Source organism: Ctenopharyngodon idella, chromosome 3, assembly GCF_019924925.1.
Source record: "Ctenopharyngodon idella isolate HZGC_01 chromosome 3, HZGC01, whole genome shotgun sequence".
NCBI lineage: Eukaryota > Metazoa > Chordata > Actinopteri > Cypriniformes > Xenocyprididae > Ctenopharyngodon > Ctenopharyngodon idella.
Window position 1 is genome coordinate 35,660,745 of NC_067222.1, and position 19,744 is coordinate 35,680,488.

The following is a 19,744-nucleotide window of genomic DNA, read 5'->3' on the forward strand; positions in this document are numbered from 1 at the left end:
AAATAAATAAATAAATAACACTGATATTCCCAGGTTTTCTGTGACGAAAGAGAATGGAACAAACCTGACAATTTCAAATTCTATAACCAAGCCAAAAACGTAGTGATAAACAGCACAATTTAGCATATAGTTCACTATCATGAAGAAACACGGATCAGTGAATCATTTTTATCATTTTTGAATCAGTTCATTTGCCACTGAACCAGTTCATTAGAATGAAAATACAATGTGACAAAAACCAGCAATGTCATGCGTTTTGTCACTACTTCTTGGAAAAAGAAGGTTATTACTGGAAAAAGCTTCATTACTTTTAAAAACAGATGAACTACTATTACACTGTTGAAAAATGTAGTTAAGTTAGTCCTTAACTGTAACAAAAACAACTGATAATATTGTTTTCTGAAACCTTGGTTATCACAGCAGGTTATTGTTTTGTGATTCACATCCTGAAGGTTTAACCCACTTTTTCCTGGTTATGATTTCCAAAACGTCATGAGACAGCGAAATACTGGAATACTGATTCATCTAGTTGTGCTGAACTTCACAACCCTTGTTAAGTTCTGTTTAGGGTTCAGAGTGCTGAAAATTTAAAGCAGACATGATGAATGCCTGTCTCTGTTCTTCCCCTGACCTGAATAATTTCAGCAGAGTAAACCCTGCCAATGAAAAAATACCATTAGTTTCACATCCACTAGCACGGTTCATTTTGGGGCCCCAGATTGCAAACCACAGACTCAGCTGACCTTTTCCACAGCCCCATGGCGCCACCAAGTGACCATTTGGGGGCTCAGAATTAGAAGTTGAAAGAGGGAGAGAGAATTGAACCAGCTCATGACCATATTTTTAATAAAGAGATCACTGCAAAGAGAGATGCAGTATTTGAATAACACTCAAACACTTGTATATCCAGACACACAGACTAACCTTTCTGCAGCGAGGGTTTGGGCAACTGAACAGAGAAATGCCTTTATCCAAAAGTGCTGGGAAGTTACAAAATGGACACCTTGAAAACAAAAATTGAGCAAAATGTTGTTAGGAATTAAAACAATGAATCATTTAAATCTGAAGTGTGTACATTTTTCTCTGTTTTGAACTGCTTTTTCTCACTCAAAGCTATCACATGGCTGTCGAATAGTTTTTTATATATATATATAGCACACAAGTTGTATTGACTATTGGTGTGGATTACTTTTCTGTCCTTTTCGGAGCTTGACAGCTCTAATTACTATTCACTTTCCTTGTATGAAAAAGTGTTTTACGAATAAAGAAAAGTCATACAGCTTTCGATCAACATGAGAGTAAGTAAAGTGTTTAACTCACCTGACCAGTTCGTCAGCACAGGTGGCTGCTATGGCCTCCTCTGCCTGCCGCTCATAATATTTGCACAGAATGTTTTCAGGTAAAACTTTCTCCAGCTCGCTGGTAGGGAAGGAACAGGTGCAATTCCCATCCATACAGCTCAACTCCGACTGCAAACAAACACAAAGAACCATTTTTACTTAACGCTGTAACTGTAAAATTTAGTGAGTGCTTGTGGTGGCAACCTACATACATTGAACCTACAAACTTTACCGTTTAAAAGTTTGGGGTACATCAAATGTCTAATTTGATATAAAAAACATATCAAACTCTGCAAACAAATGATGCTAGAACTTGTTTATGATTATTAGAATGAAAATGAAAGAAAAATGGGAGAAAAACTGTGAAGAACCTAAATAGCATAAGGCAAAACGAAACCAAAATACAGGGGATTTTTAAAAACATGAGAACAAAACACGAACAGTGTGCACAATACCTGAAAACATCATGACATCATAATGGTTGTGACCACACGTACCGTTTCCAGTAATACAATTCAAAAGAAACAAAGGTAACCTCAGAGACTGAAAGTCACAGATGACTTACCCGTCCTGAGCCGAACACTGCCTCCTGGGCATATTTCACTAGGCATTCCTTGCAGAATAGATGGCCATCCGTACACTGGGTCATCTCCTCAAAGGCAAACTCCCCACAGCAGCAGCCACATTCAATCAACTGCCCGTCCTGAGAGTACAGGTCAAAAGTGTCACATGGTCTCAAATCACAAAGTTCAGGATTATAATCTAAAACACATTACCAGGCTGAATGAGGTCACTCTAAAATCTGATTTTAGAGCTGGAACTGTCTGTTTTATACAATATTTTGCAACAATCAAACCATTGAAAAGGACAAAAAGTCTCACACTCAAAAAAAGACGGCCTATTGTGCTTTTTTACATTTTCTTTAGTCTGTAATGTTGCTGTCTGAGCATGAAAAAGGTCTGCAGAGTTACAAAGTCACTCCAAAGGGAGTTATTCTCTATATTATTCAGTGTGCATTGTTTCTGAACTCCCTCAAATGCCTCGATTGTAGTCTTGAGTTTTCTTCTAGGAACAAACACATCACAATATTCCTCACTTAATAATTCGCTTCAAGGGCATATGCAAAAAAGTGGTGAGGCCTAGCTGAGTCGTGTTAGTAGTGTGTTGAAACTCGCGGTTATGGTAAATGGCTTGACATTTCTGAAACACGTTCAAAGCGGTTGACCAATCATGACACACTGGTCCAGCTGACCAATCGGAGCACATTGGGCTTTTCTGAAAGAGGGGCTTCATAGAGACAGGAACTAAACAGAGCATTACTGACAGACCGGGAAGAGAGGTGCTGCAACAATGTAAAATATGTTATAAAAAAAAAAAAAAAAAAAATTAATTCAAGCATGAAAACTTATTCTAGAGCCCAAAAACAAAATCAAGGTTTTGTAAAAGAGCATAATATGGCTTCTTATGATGTGGTTTGACATGTCATTACAGGAGCATCAAAAGTACGTAAACAACTGGTTCTTCACACCCACCTTTTGATACTGCTCCTCGTTCACTTGCAAAGCCAAAAGGAAATCTTCATGCTGAAAGCAGGGGGTAAAAAGCCCTTGTAATTATTTGAACAATTAACAACCTGTCAGCTCAGTTCATCATGGGTTATTTCAGGAGGAACCATCAGAAGTAAATTGAAGAAGTGAGCCATGTGAAGTACCTCAGCCATTTCCTTGGCTTTCTGCTCATAGAACTGCAGCTCTTTCACGAGAGACGGCTCCAGTGTAGTCTCGTTACCACGGCTCCATCTGCGATTCTTCTCCAAAAAGTACATCTTTCTTTCCAGTTTAAAAGAACCTGAGATGAATGAGACCAAATTAGCATTTCACCTTTTACCTTTTGTGTTTGAAAGGCATGCAAAGTAGAAAAACCTATGTAGTCACCCTGCTCAAACTTGAAGTCTATGAAGGCGCGTTCATTTGGCTCTCTCCTTCTCTTCTTCTTCCCTGAGGGGTCAGTAGAGTTTTCTTGCCACTTCTTGAGGGCTTCGAATAAGGCCTTGAAGAGATACCAGAGAGATTAATGCCATACAAATGACTAACAATATGGTCAAACAATATAGGTTTTTCAATGGCTGATGCAAATGCCAATATCTTAAGAGTGTGGCCAATGACCAATACAATAAGGTTCAATTTAATGCAATTTTTATGATAGCAAATGACATTTTGCAGATGAAAGAAAGCAGGACTTGATGTGACAAAATACAATGAAAGATACAGGAATAACATCCAAAGCTGTTCTGCCAACTAGCAAATGAACCACCCCCTAAACAACTGCTTTTCAAACAGCCTCCTTTTTAATGGATCACTTTATAACACTGAATTGTAGTGTTATACAACACTAGCCGAGCAGACAGCATCAATATGAACGCCTCATCTATAAGTTTGGCTTTGTTGCTAATTTATAAATCTCCACCACACACACAGAGGTCAGTGCCGAACCAAGAGGCTTGCTATTGGTCGGCACTGTGGTTTTGTGGGTCAAGTTTACCAAACTTGCAGTCCTCTGCTACATTAGCCCATATGTTTTGGTTATGTCCTAGTCTGTCTGTTTTTTGGTCACAGATTTTTGTATCCTATTCTAGTATAGTAAAGATGTTTGCGCAAATCCTTTAACCGCCATCTTTGGTATTGTGTGTGAAAAAAACACTTTGTCAAAAAGTGAATTGGACTGTATAGCCTTTGCTTCTCTGTTGGCAAGGTGCTTGATTTTGGATTAATTGGAAACAGTCCTTCCCTCCTTCTTTTAAACAGTGGGCCAGAGATGTGTTACAGTTCTTGAGTTTGGAAAAAATAAGACTTATTTTAAGGGGCTCCGGGTCAAAGTTCACTGTCATGTGGCGTCCTTTCATAAATTATCATCAAAACCAATTATAACTGTAAGTGGACGAACTGATGCTGATGTCAGGTTTTGCTGATTTACTGATGTTATGCTTTCTAATCTTTTTTTGTATTTCTTTATATGCACACGATGTAAAAGCACAATATCTGTATGCATACTGTGATGTTGTTTGTGTTGATATGTGAATATGCATGTTGATTGTTGCATAAATTAAAAAAAAAAAAACGGAAAAAAAAAAAAGATTACCAAACGTGAACCTGATGCAAAATTCGGATAGGTAAATTTCTTTGCCACTTGAGGTCCACCAGGCGAAATTCTTCATCATGCAGATTACCATCAAATGATTGGATTTTACTCACAAAATTTTGCAAAAGCAGCAATAAATGTGAATGACCAGAACTTTACCACAATAGTTGATCTTAAATCAATATTGAGATTACTTAGTTTTTCCGTAAAACACACACAATATTTGAAAACGTAGAATATCTGCAGTATCAATTGACACCTCTTTTAAAAGGACATTGCTGTTGATAATCTCTAAAAGCCTAATATAACTGGCTAATTAAATCACTACACCCGACACCAGCAAGCGTCATCAACACTTAAAGTGATATTTCACCCAAAAATGAAAATTCTATCATCATTTATTTACTCTCATTTATGTACTCTCAAGTTACTCTCAATTTATTTACTCTCTGTTGAACACAAAGGAAGATATTTTGAAGAATGTGGGAAACTGAGGCACCATTGACTCCCATAGTATTTTTTTTTTCCTGGTTACAAACTTTCTTTAAAATATCTTGAACAAAGAAACTCATACAGGTTTGGAACAAGTTTCATTTTTAGGTGAACTATCCCTTTAACAATGACATCCTGACATAAAGGTTACAGAGTTCGTAGAATAATTCTAATAGGTATGAACGAGCACCTTTCGTGTGATTGCATAGTGTCCTTTGAGGCAATTCAGGGCCCATTTGATATCCTGACAGCTCAACATTCTGAAGTCACCCATCAGCATGTCTGCAGCTTGAATGACAACCTCTGGGCCAACAGTCTTTAGTTTGAAATAATCAAAATAATTTTCGCTTTCCTGCATGACAGAGAAAAAGAAAGTTATACCATATTAGTTGCATTTTTTAAATGTAGTAAATTCATCATAGTAGCAACACCCAATATATCTATGACTAAATAAATATGAATATCTGATAAAAATAAAGTGCAAACCTGCGTCTCAGAGTCATTCGTCTCGAGGAGAACACTGCTTTGTGTCAAAACTGAGTTTGCTTTCTTCGGATAATCAGGGTTTTCCAACAATATATTGCATATTCTGTGTTAAAGAAGCCAAACGATGTCTCACAAACATCACATGTGAACAAAGTACATCTGAGCAAGAAATGAGCAGATAAAGGTTTGTGCTTACACATTTAAATCTTTCAGGTCACCTCTCTCTATCAGTTCTGCTACATATGCGTCCTGCACATCGGGGAAAAGGTCCATCTAAAAATTTGAGTCAAAACAAACACCACCTGTAATGTAGGACATGAATAGTCACATACTATAACGTGAGGTGCTAATCAGAAGACTCACCACCCCCTTCACCAAGATATCGAGGGAAGTCCGGTCAGGGGCCTGCTGTATGAGGGGTTCTCTGGGTGCTGACGGCCCAGGCCTCTCGTTGTCAGCCGGTGCGGGCAATCGTGCAGGAGAGAGAGGGGCCACCGGCTGCTCATTTTGTCTGACCTCAACTAGCACAGTTTCCTGTGGTGTCCGAGGCCTTTTTGTGGGCCTTTCAGTTCTCGGCCAGATGACCACATCAATTTTGCGGGCCGAGTCTGACTGACCTGATTCAGTGGTGGGTGGAGCTAAAAGAACAGAATTGGCCTGATTCACTGAGTGTGCACTAGCTGAAGGGTCCTTATGAATGGGCAGTGAGTCCTTAACAGGCAATGGAGGTCTGTGCAAGGCATTTTCTCTAGACGTCGAGGGTACAGCATTCTGGTCCGTGGTTAAGACACCTATGGCTTGGTTTCCTAATGTAGGATGTGCGACGACTACAGAAGGATGATGAGCGTGTGCGCTGGTAGGATGTCTGTTGGACCCAGATGCCTGGCTTGGGAAGGTGCTCGTACCCCATTTGGCTGCAGGTCGGATCAGCTCACGTTGAGGTGAGGGCTGTGGCTGCCAGATGGAAAGAGAGTGTAGAATTAATATTTGAACAGGATCCGCTAATCATATTTTAGTGCAGTACTTGCACATCGATATTCTGGAAATCAGGGATTTAAGCACAGAACAGAAAGATAATTTTTTATGGCAAAAAAAAAAAAAATTATTATATATATATATATATATATATATATAGTGTACAGTGGTTCCAAAAAGTATTTGGACATTTGAGGCACACTTCATCATTAGACAGTAGACTTGCCAAGGTATTATATAATTTTCATATCAGTACAGTATCCGCATTCAAACTGGTTATACTGGTATTGGTTATACTGGTATTGGTATTTATTTATTTATTTGATATGTAACCATGTAATAAGCATGATAACGTACAGTCAACCAGTCAATATTGCAAAATAACCCTCTTCAGGGGTTGGCTAAGCTTCAGGGTTATGATGATCACCTTAAAGGTGAACTATTAAGCCCCTTTTTTTCAAGATCTAATATAAGTCTCTGGTGTCCCCAGAATGTGTCTGTGAATTTTCAGCTCAAAATACCAGAAGAGGGCGGAGCCTAGCGCTTGTGCCATCTGTTTGGTTTTGATTATCATCTCTATCACGGTCACACTCATGTGACGTTGCAGTTGTTCATCATCATGAAAGTTTATTATATGCATGTGTTTTAAAGCTATATCAGTCTAAACTTCTGACACATGGTTTTCTGAGCACACACATCTGAAGCACGCACACAGAAAGCTGGCTGTCAGACGGCACGTCCCGTGAGTATTAAACAAAGTTCTCTTTCACTTGTTATTGTGCTTAAATTTAAACTGTCACAAGGTTATGTCAAAGACACAAAAAGTTCACAAACATAGTCGGTTATGTCTGTGATCGTAAACAGCAAGTAAAGAAATCGCATGTGTATATTACATCTGTGTAATAATATTAAAGCAGCATAATATACAGAACTTATTGCTAATATGATGTTAATATGAATCAAGCAACAAAAGAAAAACAGAATCACTCAGTGCCCTTGACTGAATAACTTAATAGCTTTAATAAGAATACATTTCTTACTTTAATGCTGATGTTAAATGCTCTAGTGAGGAGATAAACATGGCAGACTGTGTACAGCTCACTGAAGGCGGGGTCTATGCTAATAGAGACAGAGCGACACACGTCCTAATCTGAAAACCATGCCCACTGGGCACCAAGCTAAAAAACCCAGAACTAAGTATTTATAAGCTGTCAACCCAAAAAATGAGCATTTAAGGACACAAAAGTGGATACAGGCAATTGAGACAGAGCGCAACGTGTCATATTACTCAGAAATCAGCGACAGGATATGCTAAAAATAAAAATAATTATTATTACAACTTTTGTCTCCTTAAAGATTGGCTAGCTTTATGGTTCGGTAGCTTATAAAAACTTAGTTCTGGGTTTTTTAGCTTGTTTGCTGTATACCCTTCACACAGCAGCTTTTAGGCATTGTTCAGTCTTTTGTTAGAAGCAAGAAATTACAAGGTGTGCGTTTACATGCACATTCTTAAGCCGGTTATGCTTAATAAGCTGACAACGAACGTGGTCATGTAAACGTGGTAACCTGTTTTCTTTTATCAGAGTAAGGTCATAAACGGCTTAAACATAAACCGGTCGGAACAGGTAGTTTTTTGCCTCTTACCCCGATTTCGCACGGTACGTAAACACATTAACCTGCTTCCTGTCGGTTTATTGAAGTGCGCATGTGTGATACGTGACAGAAATGCATCCTTAGTGCAGATTTGAACGCCTCCAGACAGAGCGAGCATTTTGCGGGAAAGGAAGAAGGAAATATATCACAAATGCAGACTCTTTCAAGACCCAGAAAATTGTAAAAATGTGTTCTCATCTCTCGTGCAGCAGAAGAAGTGGTTCAGTCAAAACGCTGCATCTGTAACTGCATAAGAGAATAATATATGAGCCGTAAGTTTCCCGCTGCCATGTTGCAAGCTTTATTTAACATCACAACTGACATAACATTATTTTTTGATGTCACTACAGGGTAATAACCCGATTTATTAGTAAAGTCATGTAAACGTGGTTTATTGCGTTGTCAGTTTACTGGTTTGCATGTAAATGGGTAAAACTGGTAAATATTTGTGAGTTATCAGCTTACTGGTGTGCATGTAAACACACTCAAGGAGGCAGCCTCACGCAATACAAAGTCAATGGTGAGGGTTGGATTGTTTCCCCCCTGTGTGGGTGTGGCCTAAATGCGCTCGGTCTCTAGGGGGCAGAGTCGGCAAAGACTACAGAATAACACAAGACGCGTCACTCGTATTGTTTTGAATGGGAGAATTACGAGAATTACGTCCAACTACGCGCAAATACGCTTGAACATTTTGAGTTTACTCGCTTCATTCACGAGTGAAATTCACTTCACAACAGATGAGAATTCGCGCCATGAGAGGGGCTTCTGCCAGGCGGCTTGTCTCGTTTCTGCACACTTCCTCTGAATAAACACATTAACTCGTCAGCGGGAAAGTAGTTGTGAAATACGGTGAATAAGCTCAATTTGCCAGCTTTTAGCTAGCTTGTAGTCTCAAATATATATATATATATATATATATATATATAGCTCAAATTGAGTAAAGAGCATTTTTTACAAAAACTCTCGATTCCCGAAACTCTCAATTCACGCCGCAGGATGTCTATTCGCGTCTTTGCATTGACTTAACATGTAAATCACTCACGCTTAACGCTTCATTCGCGTCTGGTGTGAACGCACCATTAAAGGGACTTTGGAGTCGGTCAGCAGTCGTGGGCGGGGCCTAAGCATCTGTGATGTCACAAAAGCTACAATCTACAAAGAGCCTGTTCTGAGACACTGATTATGATTTATGAGAATTAAAAAAGAGCAGTGGGTGGATTTTTATCATTATGCCAACACACATTTATGTTTAAACACCATGTAAAAGTAAATTTTGCATAATAGGTCCCCTTTAGTATTTTTCGTTACTATATCATATTGCCGTTCTCAAAACAAGAATTTTTACATGAATTTTTAGGAAAGAAGAGACTGACCACCATTTAGAGCAAGTACAGAAGTATCAGGTTGATGCACAAACCATTATTTCTATTCAAACAAAATTAAAACAAAATAGGAATAACAACTGTGCAAAGTATCAAAGTCACATGCAGATGCAATCTTTTATTCATGTCTTTTTCAATAAATCACAGTTCTGAATCAATGACTTCTCATATAACCCATTTGATATAAAAATCATATCACTAGGTCACTGCTGACTCCCACCACTAGTAGGCTATTTTATAATACTCATGAATTCCACAGATATTCTGTACTAAGTGTGTAGGGAGCAGTGAACACAACTGTGAATTGGAACACAGCTCCAATTACCTCTAATATGCTCAATTCGTCCTCTTCATCATCCTTGACCACAACAGGGGCATTTGGTACGAATCTGACAGGTTCATCATCAGAATCTGACGATGAGGATATGGTTATGTAGGACGTCCTCGTCCTAACTTTCTTAGCTGACAAAAAAACAACAACAAAGTAACAAAAAAGAGGTCAGGTCGTACAGAATACCACTATCACAATAAAGCCTTGGTATTAGTACCTCGACTGCGGTGGGTGTTGAAACTAGCCAGGTGGATGACATCATCATCACTGGACCCGTCAGCCATGATAAGACACACAGACTCCCTGAGTCGTCCACCTTCTCTCTCTCACACAAACACCCATGCACACACACAGGAACCTGAAATGAGACCCATAACCCCACATAAATTACTTCACATGGTGCATTCCTCACAGTTTTGATCTAAACAGTCATTGCTGCTTAAAGTCAGCATGAAAAAGCAGTTATGCTAGTCCGTTCTTCTCTATTATGCCATATATTTGAGTGAAACGACTTCTCAAACTAGAAAAAGGGAGGTTTCGTGTGAGTGACAGGTTGTCCCGCCCTCGCGCCTGTAAACACCTCATCAGAGAAGAGATGTGGCAGCAAGTGGGAGGGAAGTTATTTTGATTGAAAAGATTTCCAGAGCACATTATTTTATTTTATTTTATTTTAAATAATGATGTGCACCTATAAATCTTTTACAATACTGCAATATTTCATAAAAACAATAATTGTCCATTTTGATTTCACGCTGACTTAAATGATACACTCGATCGGATAGGCTACATCTGCGAGGCTTCGTGTGATCTCATTTCCCATTTCCCACGAAGTGATGTAGTTTCCAAACATGACTAACATTTTTAAAGCAGCCTAGAATCTCAGATTCATACCACAATGTTATATTAACGACCATTATCTAGCTTGAGTTCACGTACAACACAAGAAATTGAAAGTAAAAGAGTTAGAAGAGTTGATGTCCTTGAGGAATAATGCTTTCTATTTAAAATACGTGCTGTCACTGAGTATCTCTTTGGGCAGACATGATGTTTCAGATCAAACGCGCCTGTGACACCCAAACGTGCTGCCTAAGTAGTCAGCTCACAACAAGGTTTTAAAACGCAGCCTGTTAATTCCAGTACGTTAGATTGTCCAGAACAGACGAGCTGATCTCGCATAGCAGTGCTGAGAAACACTGTTGATGTTATGAATATGATCGTTCGCTTTCCTCTCTCTTTAAAACCCGTGGACATTGTTAGAAAAGTAAAATATACAGCAGGACAACAGAAACAAACAAATCTGTACTCGCTAAAGTCCCTAGCCAGGCTCAGCTAGCTGTTTGGCGTTAACCCTCCGCGCCAGCTGACATCACTTAAACAAGACAGATTTTCATTCTCAGCCGGGTATTTCATCCTAACTTAACGGCGAGGATAAACAAGCTCTAATTAGACTACAACACACGAAGACTGTTTCATGAATTGCACGTACCTCTCAGTCACAATTTCCAACACATCGAAAGCGTTTGATCGCCGGATATCGAAACAAACGGCCAAAACAAGCCAGAGTGTGACGTCAGACGCAAATGCGTCGTGCTGTAGGCGGAGGATCATGAGAGTTGTAGTTCTCTTCCGTTGTCTGTTGTTACTTTCTGTACGTCCTCTAGGTGTCTCTGTTTTCCTTAAAACAAAGTGTTTGTACAATCACTGATGTTAAAACCTTGATGTTATTTTTCAAAACTCTTGACACGAACCTCCGACCAACAGATTATAACAGTGTAGCCTACAATTTTAAATTACTTGGATACAATTACATGTAAACCTTTAAAGATGTGAACACACAGTGCTAAGTTTTGAATATCGGACAGCCTGAGTTACTTACAAGTGCGGTCCGTTTTGAGTTTTGTGTGCAGAGTTTTGAAAATGACTGAACAAATCGCCATTATCAATCTCTCTAGATAGATAGATAGATAGATAGATAGGGTGAATTGCCCTAATGTGGGACATTTTTTGCATTTCAGACTTCTGTGACATATTGCGATTTGTAGCCAAAACATTATTCACACACAATACCATTTTAAAAACCCCAGGATGTCTCCTAATCAAATCAAAAGAGAAAATGCAGATAACACATTCATAAAATAAATTATAGACATATTAGTGCTCTTAGTGCAAGTCGTCTAAAACAATCTGGTGCTTCCTAATGTGGGACAGTTGTGTCCCTAAAGTGGGACACTGAAAAGTCTATCATAAAAGGCCAAAATCTACGATGATGATGATAATAATAATAATAATAATAATCATTATAATAAAAGGTCTAAGAAAAGGCCAAAGTCTATGATAAAAGGCCAAAATCATTTGATTCATGCAGAATAGTAAAATCTTCTTAAGTTAGTAATTCTCTTGGTTATGGATGGATTGACTGATAATTGAACATCATCAGACAAATAATACAATATGATAGTTTTGATGCATTTATTGTAAAGACATTAGGCAACTGTTTTCATAGGCTATGTTATGTTATGTATGTAGAAAAGAGTTAAATGCACAGTCAGAATTCCTCACTGTTCTCTTGTTCATTTTACTTAACAACAAACACATGCAACCACAACAGGCATAGCCTAGGCTTATTTGAAGGCAAAATATAAAATCTTGCAACCTGGAGAAAAAAAAAAAAAAAAAAAGCTTGAACAAACTTTAGGCTAGATTAAACCTCGAGTCACAATTCATAAAAATGTTGTGAACTGCATAAATGTTTAAGACCATTTGGCCTAATGTTTTCTATTTTACTAAACAACAAACACACACAATCATTCTATTATTGCATAACAACACTTAAACACTGTAAATAACCATTTTTGTCCCACAAACCATGCCCCACCACACATTTTTGACTGATTAAAATACTGTCCCACATTAGGCTAATCATACTGTCCCACTAAAGTGGGACACTAGGAAATTTGATAAAAAAAAAAAATATATATATATAGTTTATACATACAAAGTTATAATATTTTTTGATGGACATACATTTCATAAGCACATTAGGCCAAAAAGTAGTATGATTTTTTTGTTTAAAATGAATTTATACTCCTTAATATTAAGTTCGTCAAAACTCTATGTCATTGACCTTTGGGTGGCTTTCGCACATGGTGCTTCCTTTTTGATGATTGCTACAGTCTCATATGTGACTGGACATTTGAGAGGCTATGTGATTTTGATCATATGGCACCACAGCTTCAGATAACCCATAGTTTCACTGACATGTATTTATGCGGGACCTACAAACACTAAACCTTAGGCAGTGTCCCACTTTAGGACAATTCACCCTAGATAGATAGATTTCATGGTGACTTTAATAACAATAATGCGCTTGGTCTCATATCTTAATATTCTGACCAAAAATTTAGCATGAACTGTGTCCAAAGACTAAGAAAGAAATTACCCATTAGCCTCTCCAACAAAGTGAGTCTTTATGCTGAGTGGCACAGATCCAAGTCAAACAAAGTGACCATCCTTAGCTTCATTTTGTGAAAATGGAAAATATGCTGGCCCTGGGAGAGATGAACAGAGGGCAATTATGCTCAGACTCCCTTAGGATGCAACAGGCTCTGCTGCAAAAGGTGATGACTGAAATGATGAAGACATTTCAAAGTAGGTCAGTGTAAGTTGAAAAGCATGCATCGGATGGCCATGACTGGCGCCATATGGAAGAATGAACTTGAAATCTAAACATGGGACTTTACCAATGTAAACTGCCACCACAGTTGTTGCTTCTCTAACTCAAAGAGAGGAATGTAGCACCTGTGGGCTTCAACTAATGTGCCAAGCTTTTGTATCCTCATTAAAAAACATATTTTTGTTCCAGAATGAATGGTTCATTGGCAAATTACTATATTGGCTATTCATAAAAGGTGGTTTTACCAGTCAGTCATCACTCAAATTCAGACATCAACAGCTTCATAGCAGGAGAATCCATTGAAATGTCAATCAATGAAATCAGAACCCTGCAATTATGACTGCCAAGCCACTAAAAACGGTAGCCAACAGATGTATTCACTTGCAGATTGGATCTCCTAATTTTCTTCAAAATAAGAAATAAAAAAGATTTGCTTGATTTTAGAGTTTTTCTTTCCAAAATATAGAAATAGCTTTAATAATCATAATGTTAAAGAGCTTGTGAATGTTCACTTTGAATTCAAAATGATCAGAACACCTCCGTTCATGGCTTTGCTGTTTAAAAAAGATTTCAGACTTTTCAGTTTGTTACAGAAAATTGCTGCCTTGCAATGATTCAAATACGTTCATTGGTTAATCCATAATTTTTATAACTTTATTTGTTTCGTTATATAGGCCTATTGTTAGTTTTAAAATGTATGCACTGTTAAATACAACTCCAAAATGATTCACAATTTCCTTTATCTTTTTATTTATTATTTTAAGTATGCTCATTTTAAAAAAAAACTCATTAATAGAACATAAAAATCCCTCTTCGTGAGAGATGAATATTATTAGATTTTTCATTACATTTACAGATGTCTCTCTTTAATTTTTCATGCTTTTATAATATCTTTTTCATAAAAATGTTCCACAGAATACAAAAACTTCAAGACTTTTGGTGTCAGTTCTACTTTTTGTTGCCGCTCCAAATGTAAGCTAAAATGGTAACACTTTACAATAAGGTCTCATAACATTAGTTAATGTATTAACTAACACACTGTAAAAAAAAAATATTGTTTGATTAACTTACAAAAGTTAGTAGCTTGGTTGCCTTATAATTTTGAGTTCATTGAAATTAAAAATTTGAGTTAATACAATGAAGGAGATTGCTTTAATCAACAGAAACTCAAAATATAGTATGTTATCTGAACCACATTAAATTATCTAAGTTTTTTTTAACAACAAGTAAAACTAAAGTAGTTAACTAATGTTTAATGACTCCTCATTGTAAAGTGTTACCACTAAAATATTTCTGTATAGGAAATTGTTTGGTATGAGACATAAATTGTTTACTGAAGCACAGCTTCCCTGAATAGCCATGACATTTATTACTTCATTGCACAACTGAAGGAGAGTCGAGAAGAAGTCCAAAAAGCATTGACCAGCAGGATAACAGTAGCCAAATACATGGTTTCAATTTTTCAACACAAAATAGAACAGCCAGTACAGCGTGTGCAGGTGAACGATATCTAGACAGAATAAGTATTTGGCTTCATACCACTCGACCATTTAGAGAATTCAAAAATGATTTGGACGAACAGCCTATAAAGACCAGTGAGTGTCCAAAAAACTACTGAACACTTAACAATGTACTAACCTGTTTATGGAAAACAGCCTGAAGTGACTCTGAGCGTTTGTTTATTGGTGGTGTGAAGCTGATTTCACAGCTCACTGCTCAGCACTTAAGCAAAGTTTACTCAGGCCATGAATACAATACCTCATTCACTGCTATGGAAATTCTTGACCATGTGGCTTTAAGTTTATTTCCACAAACAAGGAGAAGAATGAACTTAAGAGGAAACATACAAATAATAAAATCAAGTGAAAAAGTCTTTCATGTTTTCAAATCAGTTCAGTAAACCAGAACACAAAATAGCCATATAAGGATGTGGTGCATTGATAATATTGCAAGCATTAGTGCTTAGAAAAATAAAGTGAGACATTGTCACATATGGTAAGACTATAGGCTACGCTATTTATGTGGACATATTTCCAGGTCTGGTCACATACATCATGAGCATTTCAAGCACATAATCAGCTTTCTCTTGCATCAATAGCAGGCAACAGAAAACATCACAACTGACAATAGTTTTTGAACTACAATATAAAGTACTCAAGTACAAAATATTTCATTTGTAAACTAGCCTTTTTATAACAAAGCATATACAAATATAGGTAACACTTTCCAATAAGGTTCATTAGTTAAACATTAGTTAATGTATTATCTAACATGAACTAACCATGAGCAATACATTTGTTACTGTATTTACTAATCTTCGCTAACGTTAGTTAATGAAAATACATTGTTTGTTCATGTTAGTTCACAGTGCATTAACTAATGTTAACAAGAGTTTAATAATGTATTAGTAAACGTTGAAATTAACATTAACAAATATTAATAAATGCAGTATAAGTGCAGTTCATTATTAGTTCATGTTAACTAACTAATGTTAACTAATGAATCTTATTGTAAAGTGTTATAACCAAATATAATACAAATGATATTGAAGGTCATGTGTGATTTGAAATAAACAGAAACTGAAAATCAAGCTTAACGCATAACCTATTATTGCACATAAACCTCTTTATTAATAAACTGCACACATTTTCCACATAATAATCTAACAATGAAACACCCTGTATGTATTTATGGTCCTTTAGTTCACAACCACGTCACCATTTTACTAATACACATATTTGATCAGCGATCTCTCTAACATGAAGAAGAAATAGTGCAAAATGTTAACATTCATATTTATGTTTATGATAAAATTATTAATCTCTACAGAAATTATCTGTTAATTGTATAATCTAAGAGTATTGTGGCTTTTATGAAACACCCCAGCAACCACAAAACTTTCCCCTGACATTAGCATTTGGTTCCCGTCTTATTTTTTTCAAAGACCTAAAAGTAACATACAGAATTTTAGGTTTTATTTTTACAACCATAAAATAACATTTACAGAACGTTCCCTTATAATTATTTTAGAACAAAAAATCATTCTATATATTTAAAGAAAGCTTTCCTAGCTAATGCATGTTTTAGGATTTTGGGGGAGATTTTAAAAATGTATGTTCTGAATGAAAACGTTCTGAGAACCAAAAACCAACATTACTACAATGTTCTGGAAACCTTAGGACAGGGCTGTAGCCAGGAAGATGGTTTTTTTTTTTCTATTTTTTTTTTTTTTTTCTTGTTGTTGTTGTTGTTGTTGTGTTTTTTTAGATATAAGAATAATTGATACTGATATTATTTTTGTTTGTATAGATTCAAACATACATTATATACAAAACATTGTATCTTGCTGTAGTTATCTGTGGTTGATGTTCGTCTGTTTGGTTATGTAAGTAAACGTAGGGGAAAATGAGTCCTTCCTTTCACCACACTAAGAAATATTCTCACAATTTGCTATAAGCATCCAGAATGCCATTAGGATGCGTATTAGTCAAAGTATTCGAGAACTGTTGACTCCCAGAAGACACAGACCTTTGAGATGACAGTCTGAACCTCTTCTTAAACTCTGTGCTGCTTTTTTGTCTTTCTCTCACATATTCCTGATAATTCCTCGTTAATAAAGTGTACAAGAAAGGGTTGATACAACTGTTACTGTACGCCAAACAAGTCACAACAAAGTTAATGTACACCACCGTGCTGCTCGAGAGCTTCCCGTGCGCGTAGTAATAGATACTTATCAACTGCCACAACCAGAAGGGCAAGAAACACGCCCAATAGGTCAGAACTATACTGAAGATCATATATAACACCTTTTGCTTAGGACACTTCTTCATGTCTCTGGATGGGAATACAGAGGTTTGCGATAGCCAGTAGGTGCGGGCTAACTTCAGGTAGAGATACCCGATGATTAATCCAGGAGCCAAGATGCAGGTGTTGAACAGAACGGTCAGATACACCCTGTACGCGGTCATCTGCCAGGTCGGGTGGCACATGCGCTTCTCTACTCCATTGTGCACGTCTTTCTTGAGGTCGATCATGATCATGGTCGGTAGAGCCAGGATGAAGGAAAAGAGCCACACGAGGCAGGTGACCGCGCGCCTGTAGCGCTGGGACCGGCCGAAGGTGTCTAGCGGGTTCACGACAGCCAGATAGCGCTCCGTGCACATGACGGTCAAGATGAAGATGCTCGCGTGCATGGTGACGAAATCCAGGCTGAACAGGACGCGGCACCCGATGTCGCCAAAGTACCAGTCCTTTGCAAAATACGTCCAAACCACGAACGGGATGGTGGAGAGGTACAACAGATCCGCCAGAGCCAAGTTCACAATGTAGACATACATCGATCCAGTTACGCGCACAGAGGTGTTCATAATGACCAGAGTGTAAACGTTTCCAACAACGCCAACCAAACACATTAGGGTCAAAATTGTGCCGAGTATGGATGTTATTAGCATATCGTAAGAGGACGCGGGCGCGTGCCGGTCGGGTCCTGCTATTGTTGGTGATATGTTGGCAAAAGCAGCTGAGATGTTCACCTGATTCCTCACACCAAGTGGATCATCTGATTCCATTGTGAAGAAAAAAACAGCTTCACTTCATTCCTCGGTTCATTTTAATTGTTTAAGGAGCATTGCAATAAAATAAAATGTGTTCCAGACTTCAGAATTACCTGAGATTTCCATTATACAGAATATATTAATAGCTATTAACTTACCAAATACAAATTACTTTTCATGTATTTCTAAATCTGTGTAAATAAACGTGCGTAAAATGTTTGTGTCCGCGTTCTCATGCAGCATCTGCGCGTAAAACTTCTCAGGCTGCAGGTCCAGCTGGTGTAATATTGTCATAGCTCCACATTCGTGGGTGGGATTAATGGAAATCACTCTGGTCTAGTCCGTAGTGCATCACCTATAAGAACAATAAAGGATTCTAGACTCAGTGCGCAAGGTTTTGGATGCGCCCTGCGCGCATTTCACCGATTGCTGCAGTTCCTTGTTGTGAGCTATCAGCAACATGAAAGAAAACTGGCGTTTCTTAATAAAAGGAACAAAGACAGTTAACGACAGTGTTTATCATTAAAATGACTAAAATTATTCTAAATATTAGGCTACTACAATTCATATTTAAAAGTGATTTTGAATTTAAAACATGAATTTTATTGAATTTAAAATATTATCTAGTTTTTAACTTTTACACCACAGAAAACTTTTTCATTAACTATTATCACGAAATCTTTGTTTTTATCCTTATTTTTTAACGCGGAAGTAAGGTGTTTTCTGTGAATGTGTGAAACTTCCGATTTATTAGCCGCTATAGAAGTAACGAGAAGAATATCAAAGTGCAGTAAACTGTAAAACTGTTTTTGCTACAAACCAGCGTGTTTATAATTAAGACAATACATTAAAATTATATGGTAAGAGACAGCAGTTTGCAATATCAAGCAGCATAACGAGCTGTTTTGTACAGCTAAAAATAACTGACACCGGAAGCTAGACACATTACATTTACAAAATGGCCGCGCCCGCTCTTACCTGAAAAGTAATGTGGATATATTTAACCATGTAACTCACAATGATTTCTGTTAGGCCTATGTTTTGAATAGTCAGTAATTCATTTTAAAGTGGCTGAAAGTTTAACAAACTTTTGGTACCAGTTCGCTTTTACTTAAAGCCATTAAATGTAGCCTAAGTTTTCAATCATATTTGTCATTTGTCTGAAACAAGTGAACATGATTTTAAAAGTATAACTAGAAATATTGAGGTCAAATGTAAAATATTATTATCAGTAACATTGTGCATACAGTCTTTAAAGTAGCCTATGGTAGGCTATGGATTTTGCAGCTCAGACCATATTTTAAACTTTCTCCATATGCTATGTAGCCTACTGTATATTTGACAGCTAAAGTAAAGACAGCAGTGAGATTTGTGTTTATTAATATAACATTTATTGTTATGTATATTTATTTAAGATAAAAGTTTGCTAGGCTAAAGGAAGTCTAAAATGGCTTTACATATGGGAAATCTTAATACAAACGAAACATGTCAGTGGATCGCTCAGATAATTATGTTTTCATTACAATAAAAATGTTAGTAATAGCTGGCAGTGAATATGGTTTGTGCTGGTCTAAACAAGACTATAAGAACAGCAGAGTGAAATGAGCCAGTGTCAGCAGACAGTGCGAATTCATGGCCTTGATTCTGACTCCAGCGTTTGTCAATACGTGTACAGAAATAGCCTGGCACCATCAGTGTGGAGTGATTGCTGGATGAAGACC

The 19,744-nt window shown here is 37.2% G+C and overlaps 2 protein-coding genes across 2 annotated transcripts in view; both read right to left on the minus strand.

The window, feature by feature from the left end:
- rnf216 (ring finger protein 216) overlaps positions 1–11,433 on the minus strand; it is a 34,267-nt gene extending 22,834 nt beyond the window's left edge. Inside the window, exons 1-13 of the mRNA XM_051887709.1 lie at positions 11,284–11,433; positions 10,015–10,155; positions 9,792–9,928; positions 5,820–6,410; positions 5,653–5,729; positions 5,457–5,559; positions 5,161–5,322; positions 3,275–3,389; positions 3,052–3,188; positions 2,873–2,923; positions 1,906–2,043; positions 1,321–1,469; positions 925–1,003 (exon numbers count right to left, since the gene is read on the minus strand). Coding sequence (XP_051743669.1) covers positions 925–1,003; positions 1,321–1,469; positions 1,906–2,043; positions 2,873–2,923; positions 3,052–3,188; positions 3,275–3,389; positions 5,161–5,322; positions 5,457–5,559; positions 5,653–5,729; positions 5,820–6,410; positions 9,792–9,928; positions 10,015–10,081 — 1,806 coding nt within the window. The 5' untranslated portion in view covers positions 10,082–10,155; positions 11,284–11,433. The remainder of the gene's footprint in view (positions 1–924; positions 1,004–1,320; positions 1,470–1,905; positions 2,044–2,872; positions 2,924–3,051; positions 3,189–3,274; positions 3,390–5,160; positions 5,323–5,456; positions 5,560–5,652; positions 5,730–5,819; positions 6,411–9,791; positions 9,929–10,014; positions 10,156–11,283) is intronic.
- Positions 11,434–16,435: 5,002 nt separating this feature from the next.
- Positions 16,436–18,280, minus strand: uts2r5 (urotensin-2 receptor 5). The gene has a single exon (XM_051887792.1). It carries the CDS (start codon positions 18,036–18,038, stop codon positions 16,911–16,913), a length of 1,128 nt encoding a protein of 375 aa, XP_051743752.1. The 5' UTR covers positions 18,039–18,280; the 3' UTR covers positions 16,436–16,910.
- Positions 18,281–19,744: the final 1,464 nt, after the last annotated feature.

Coding starts and splice junctions, on each gene's coding strand:
- uts2r5 (XM_051887792.1), bottom strand. CDS start 18,038: ATGGAATCAGATGATCCACTTGGTGTGAGGAATCAGGTGAACATCTCA.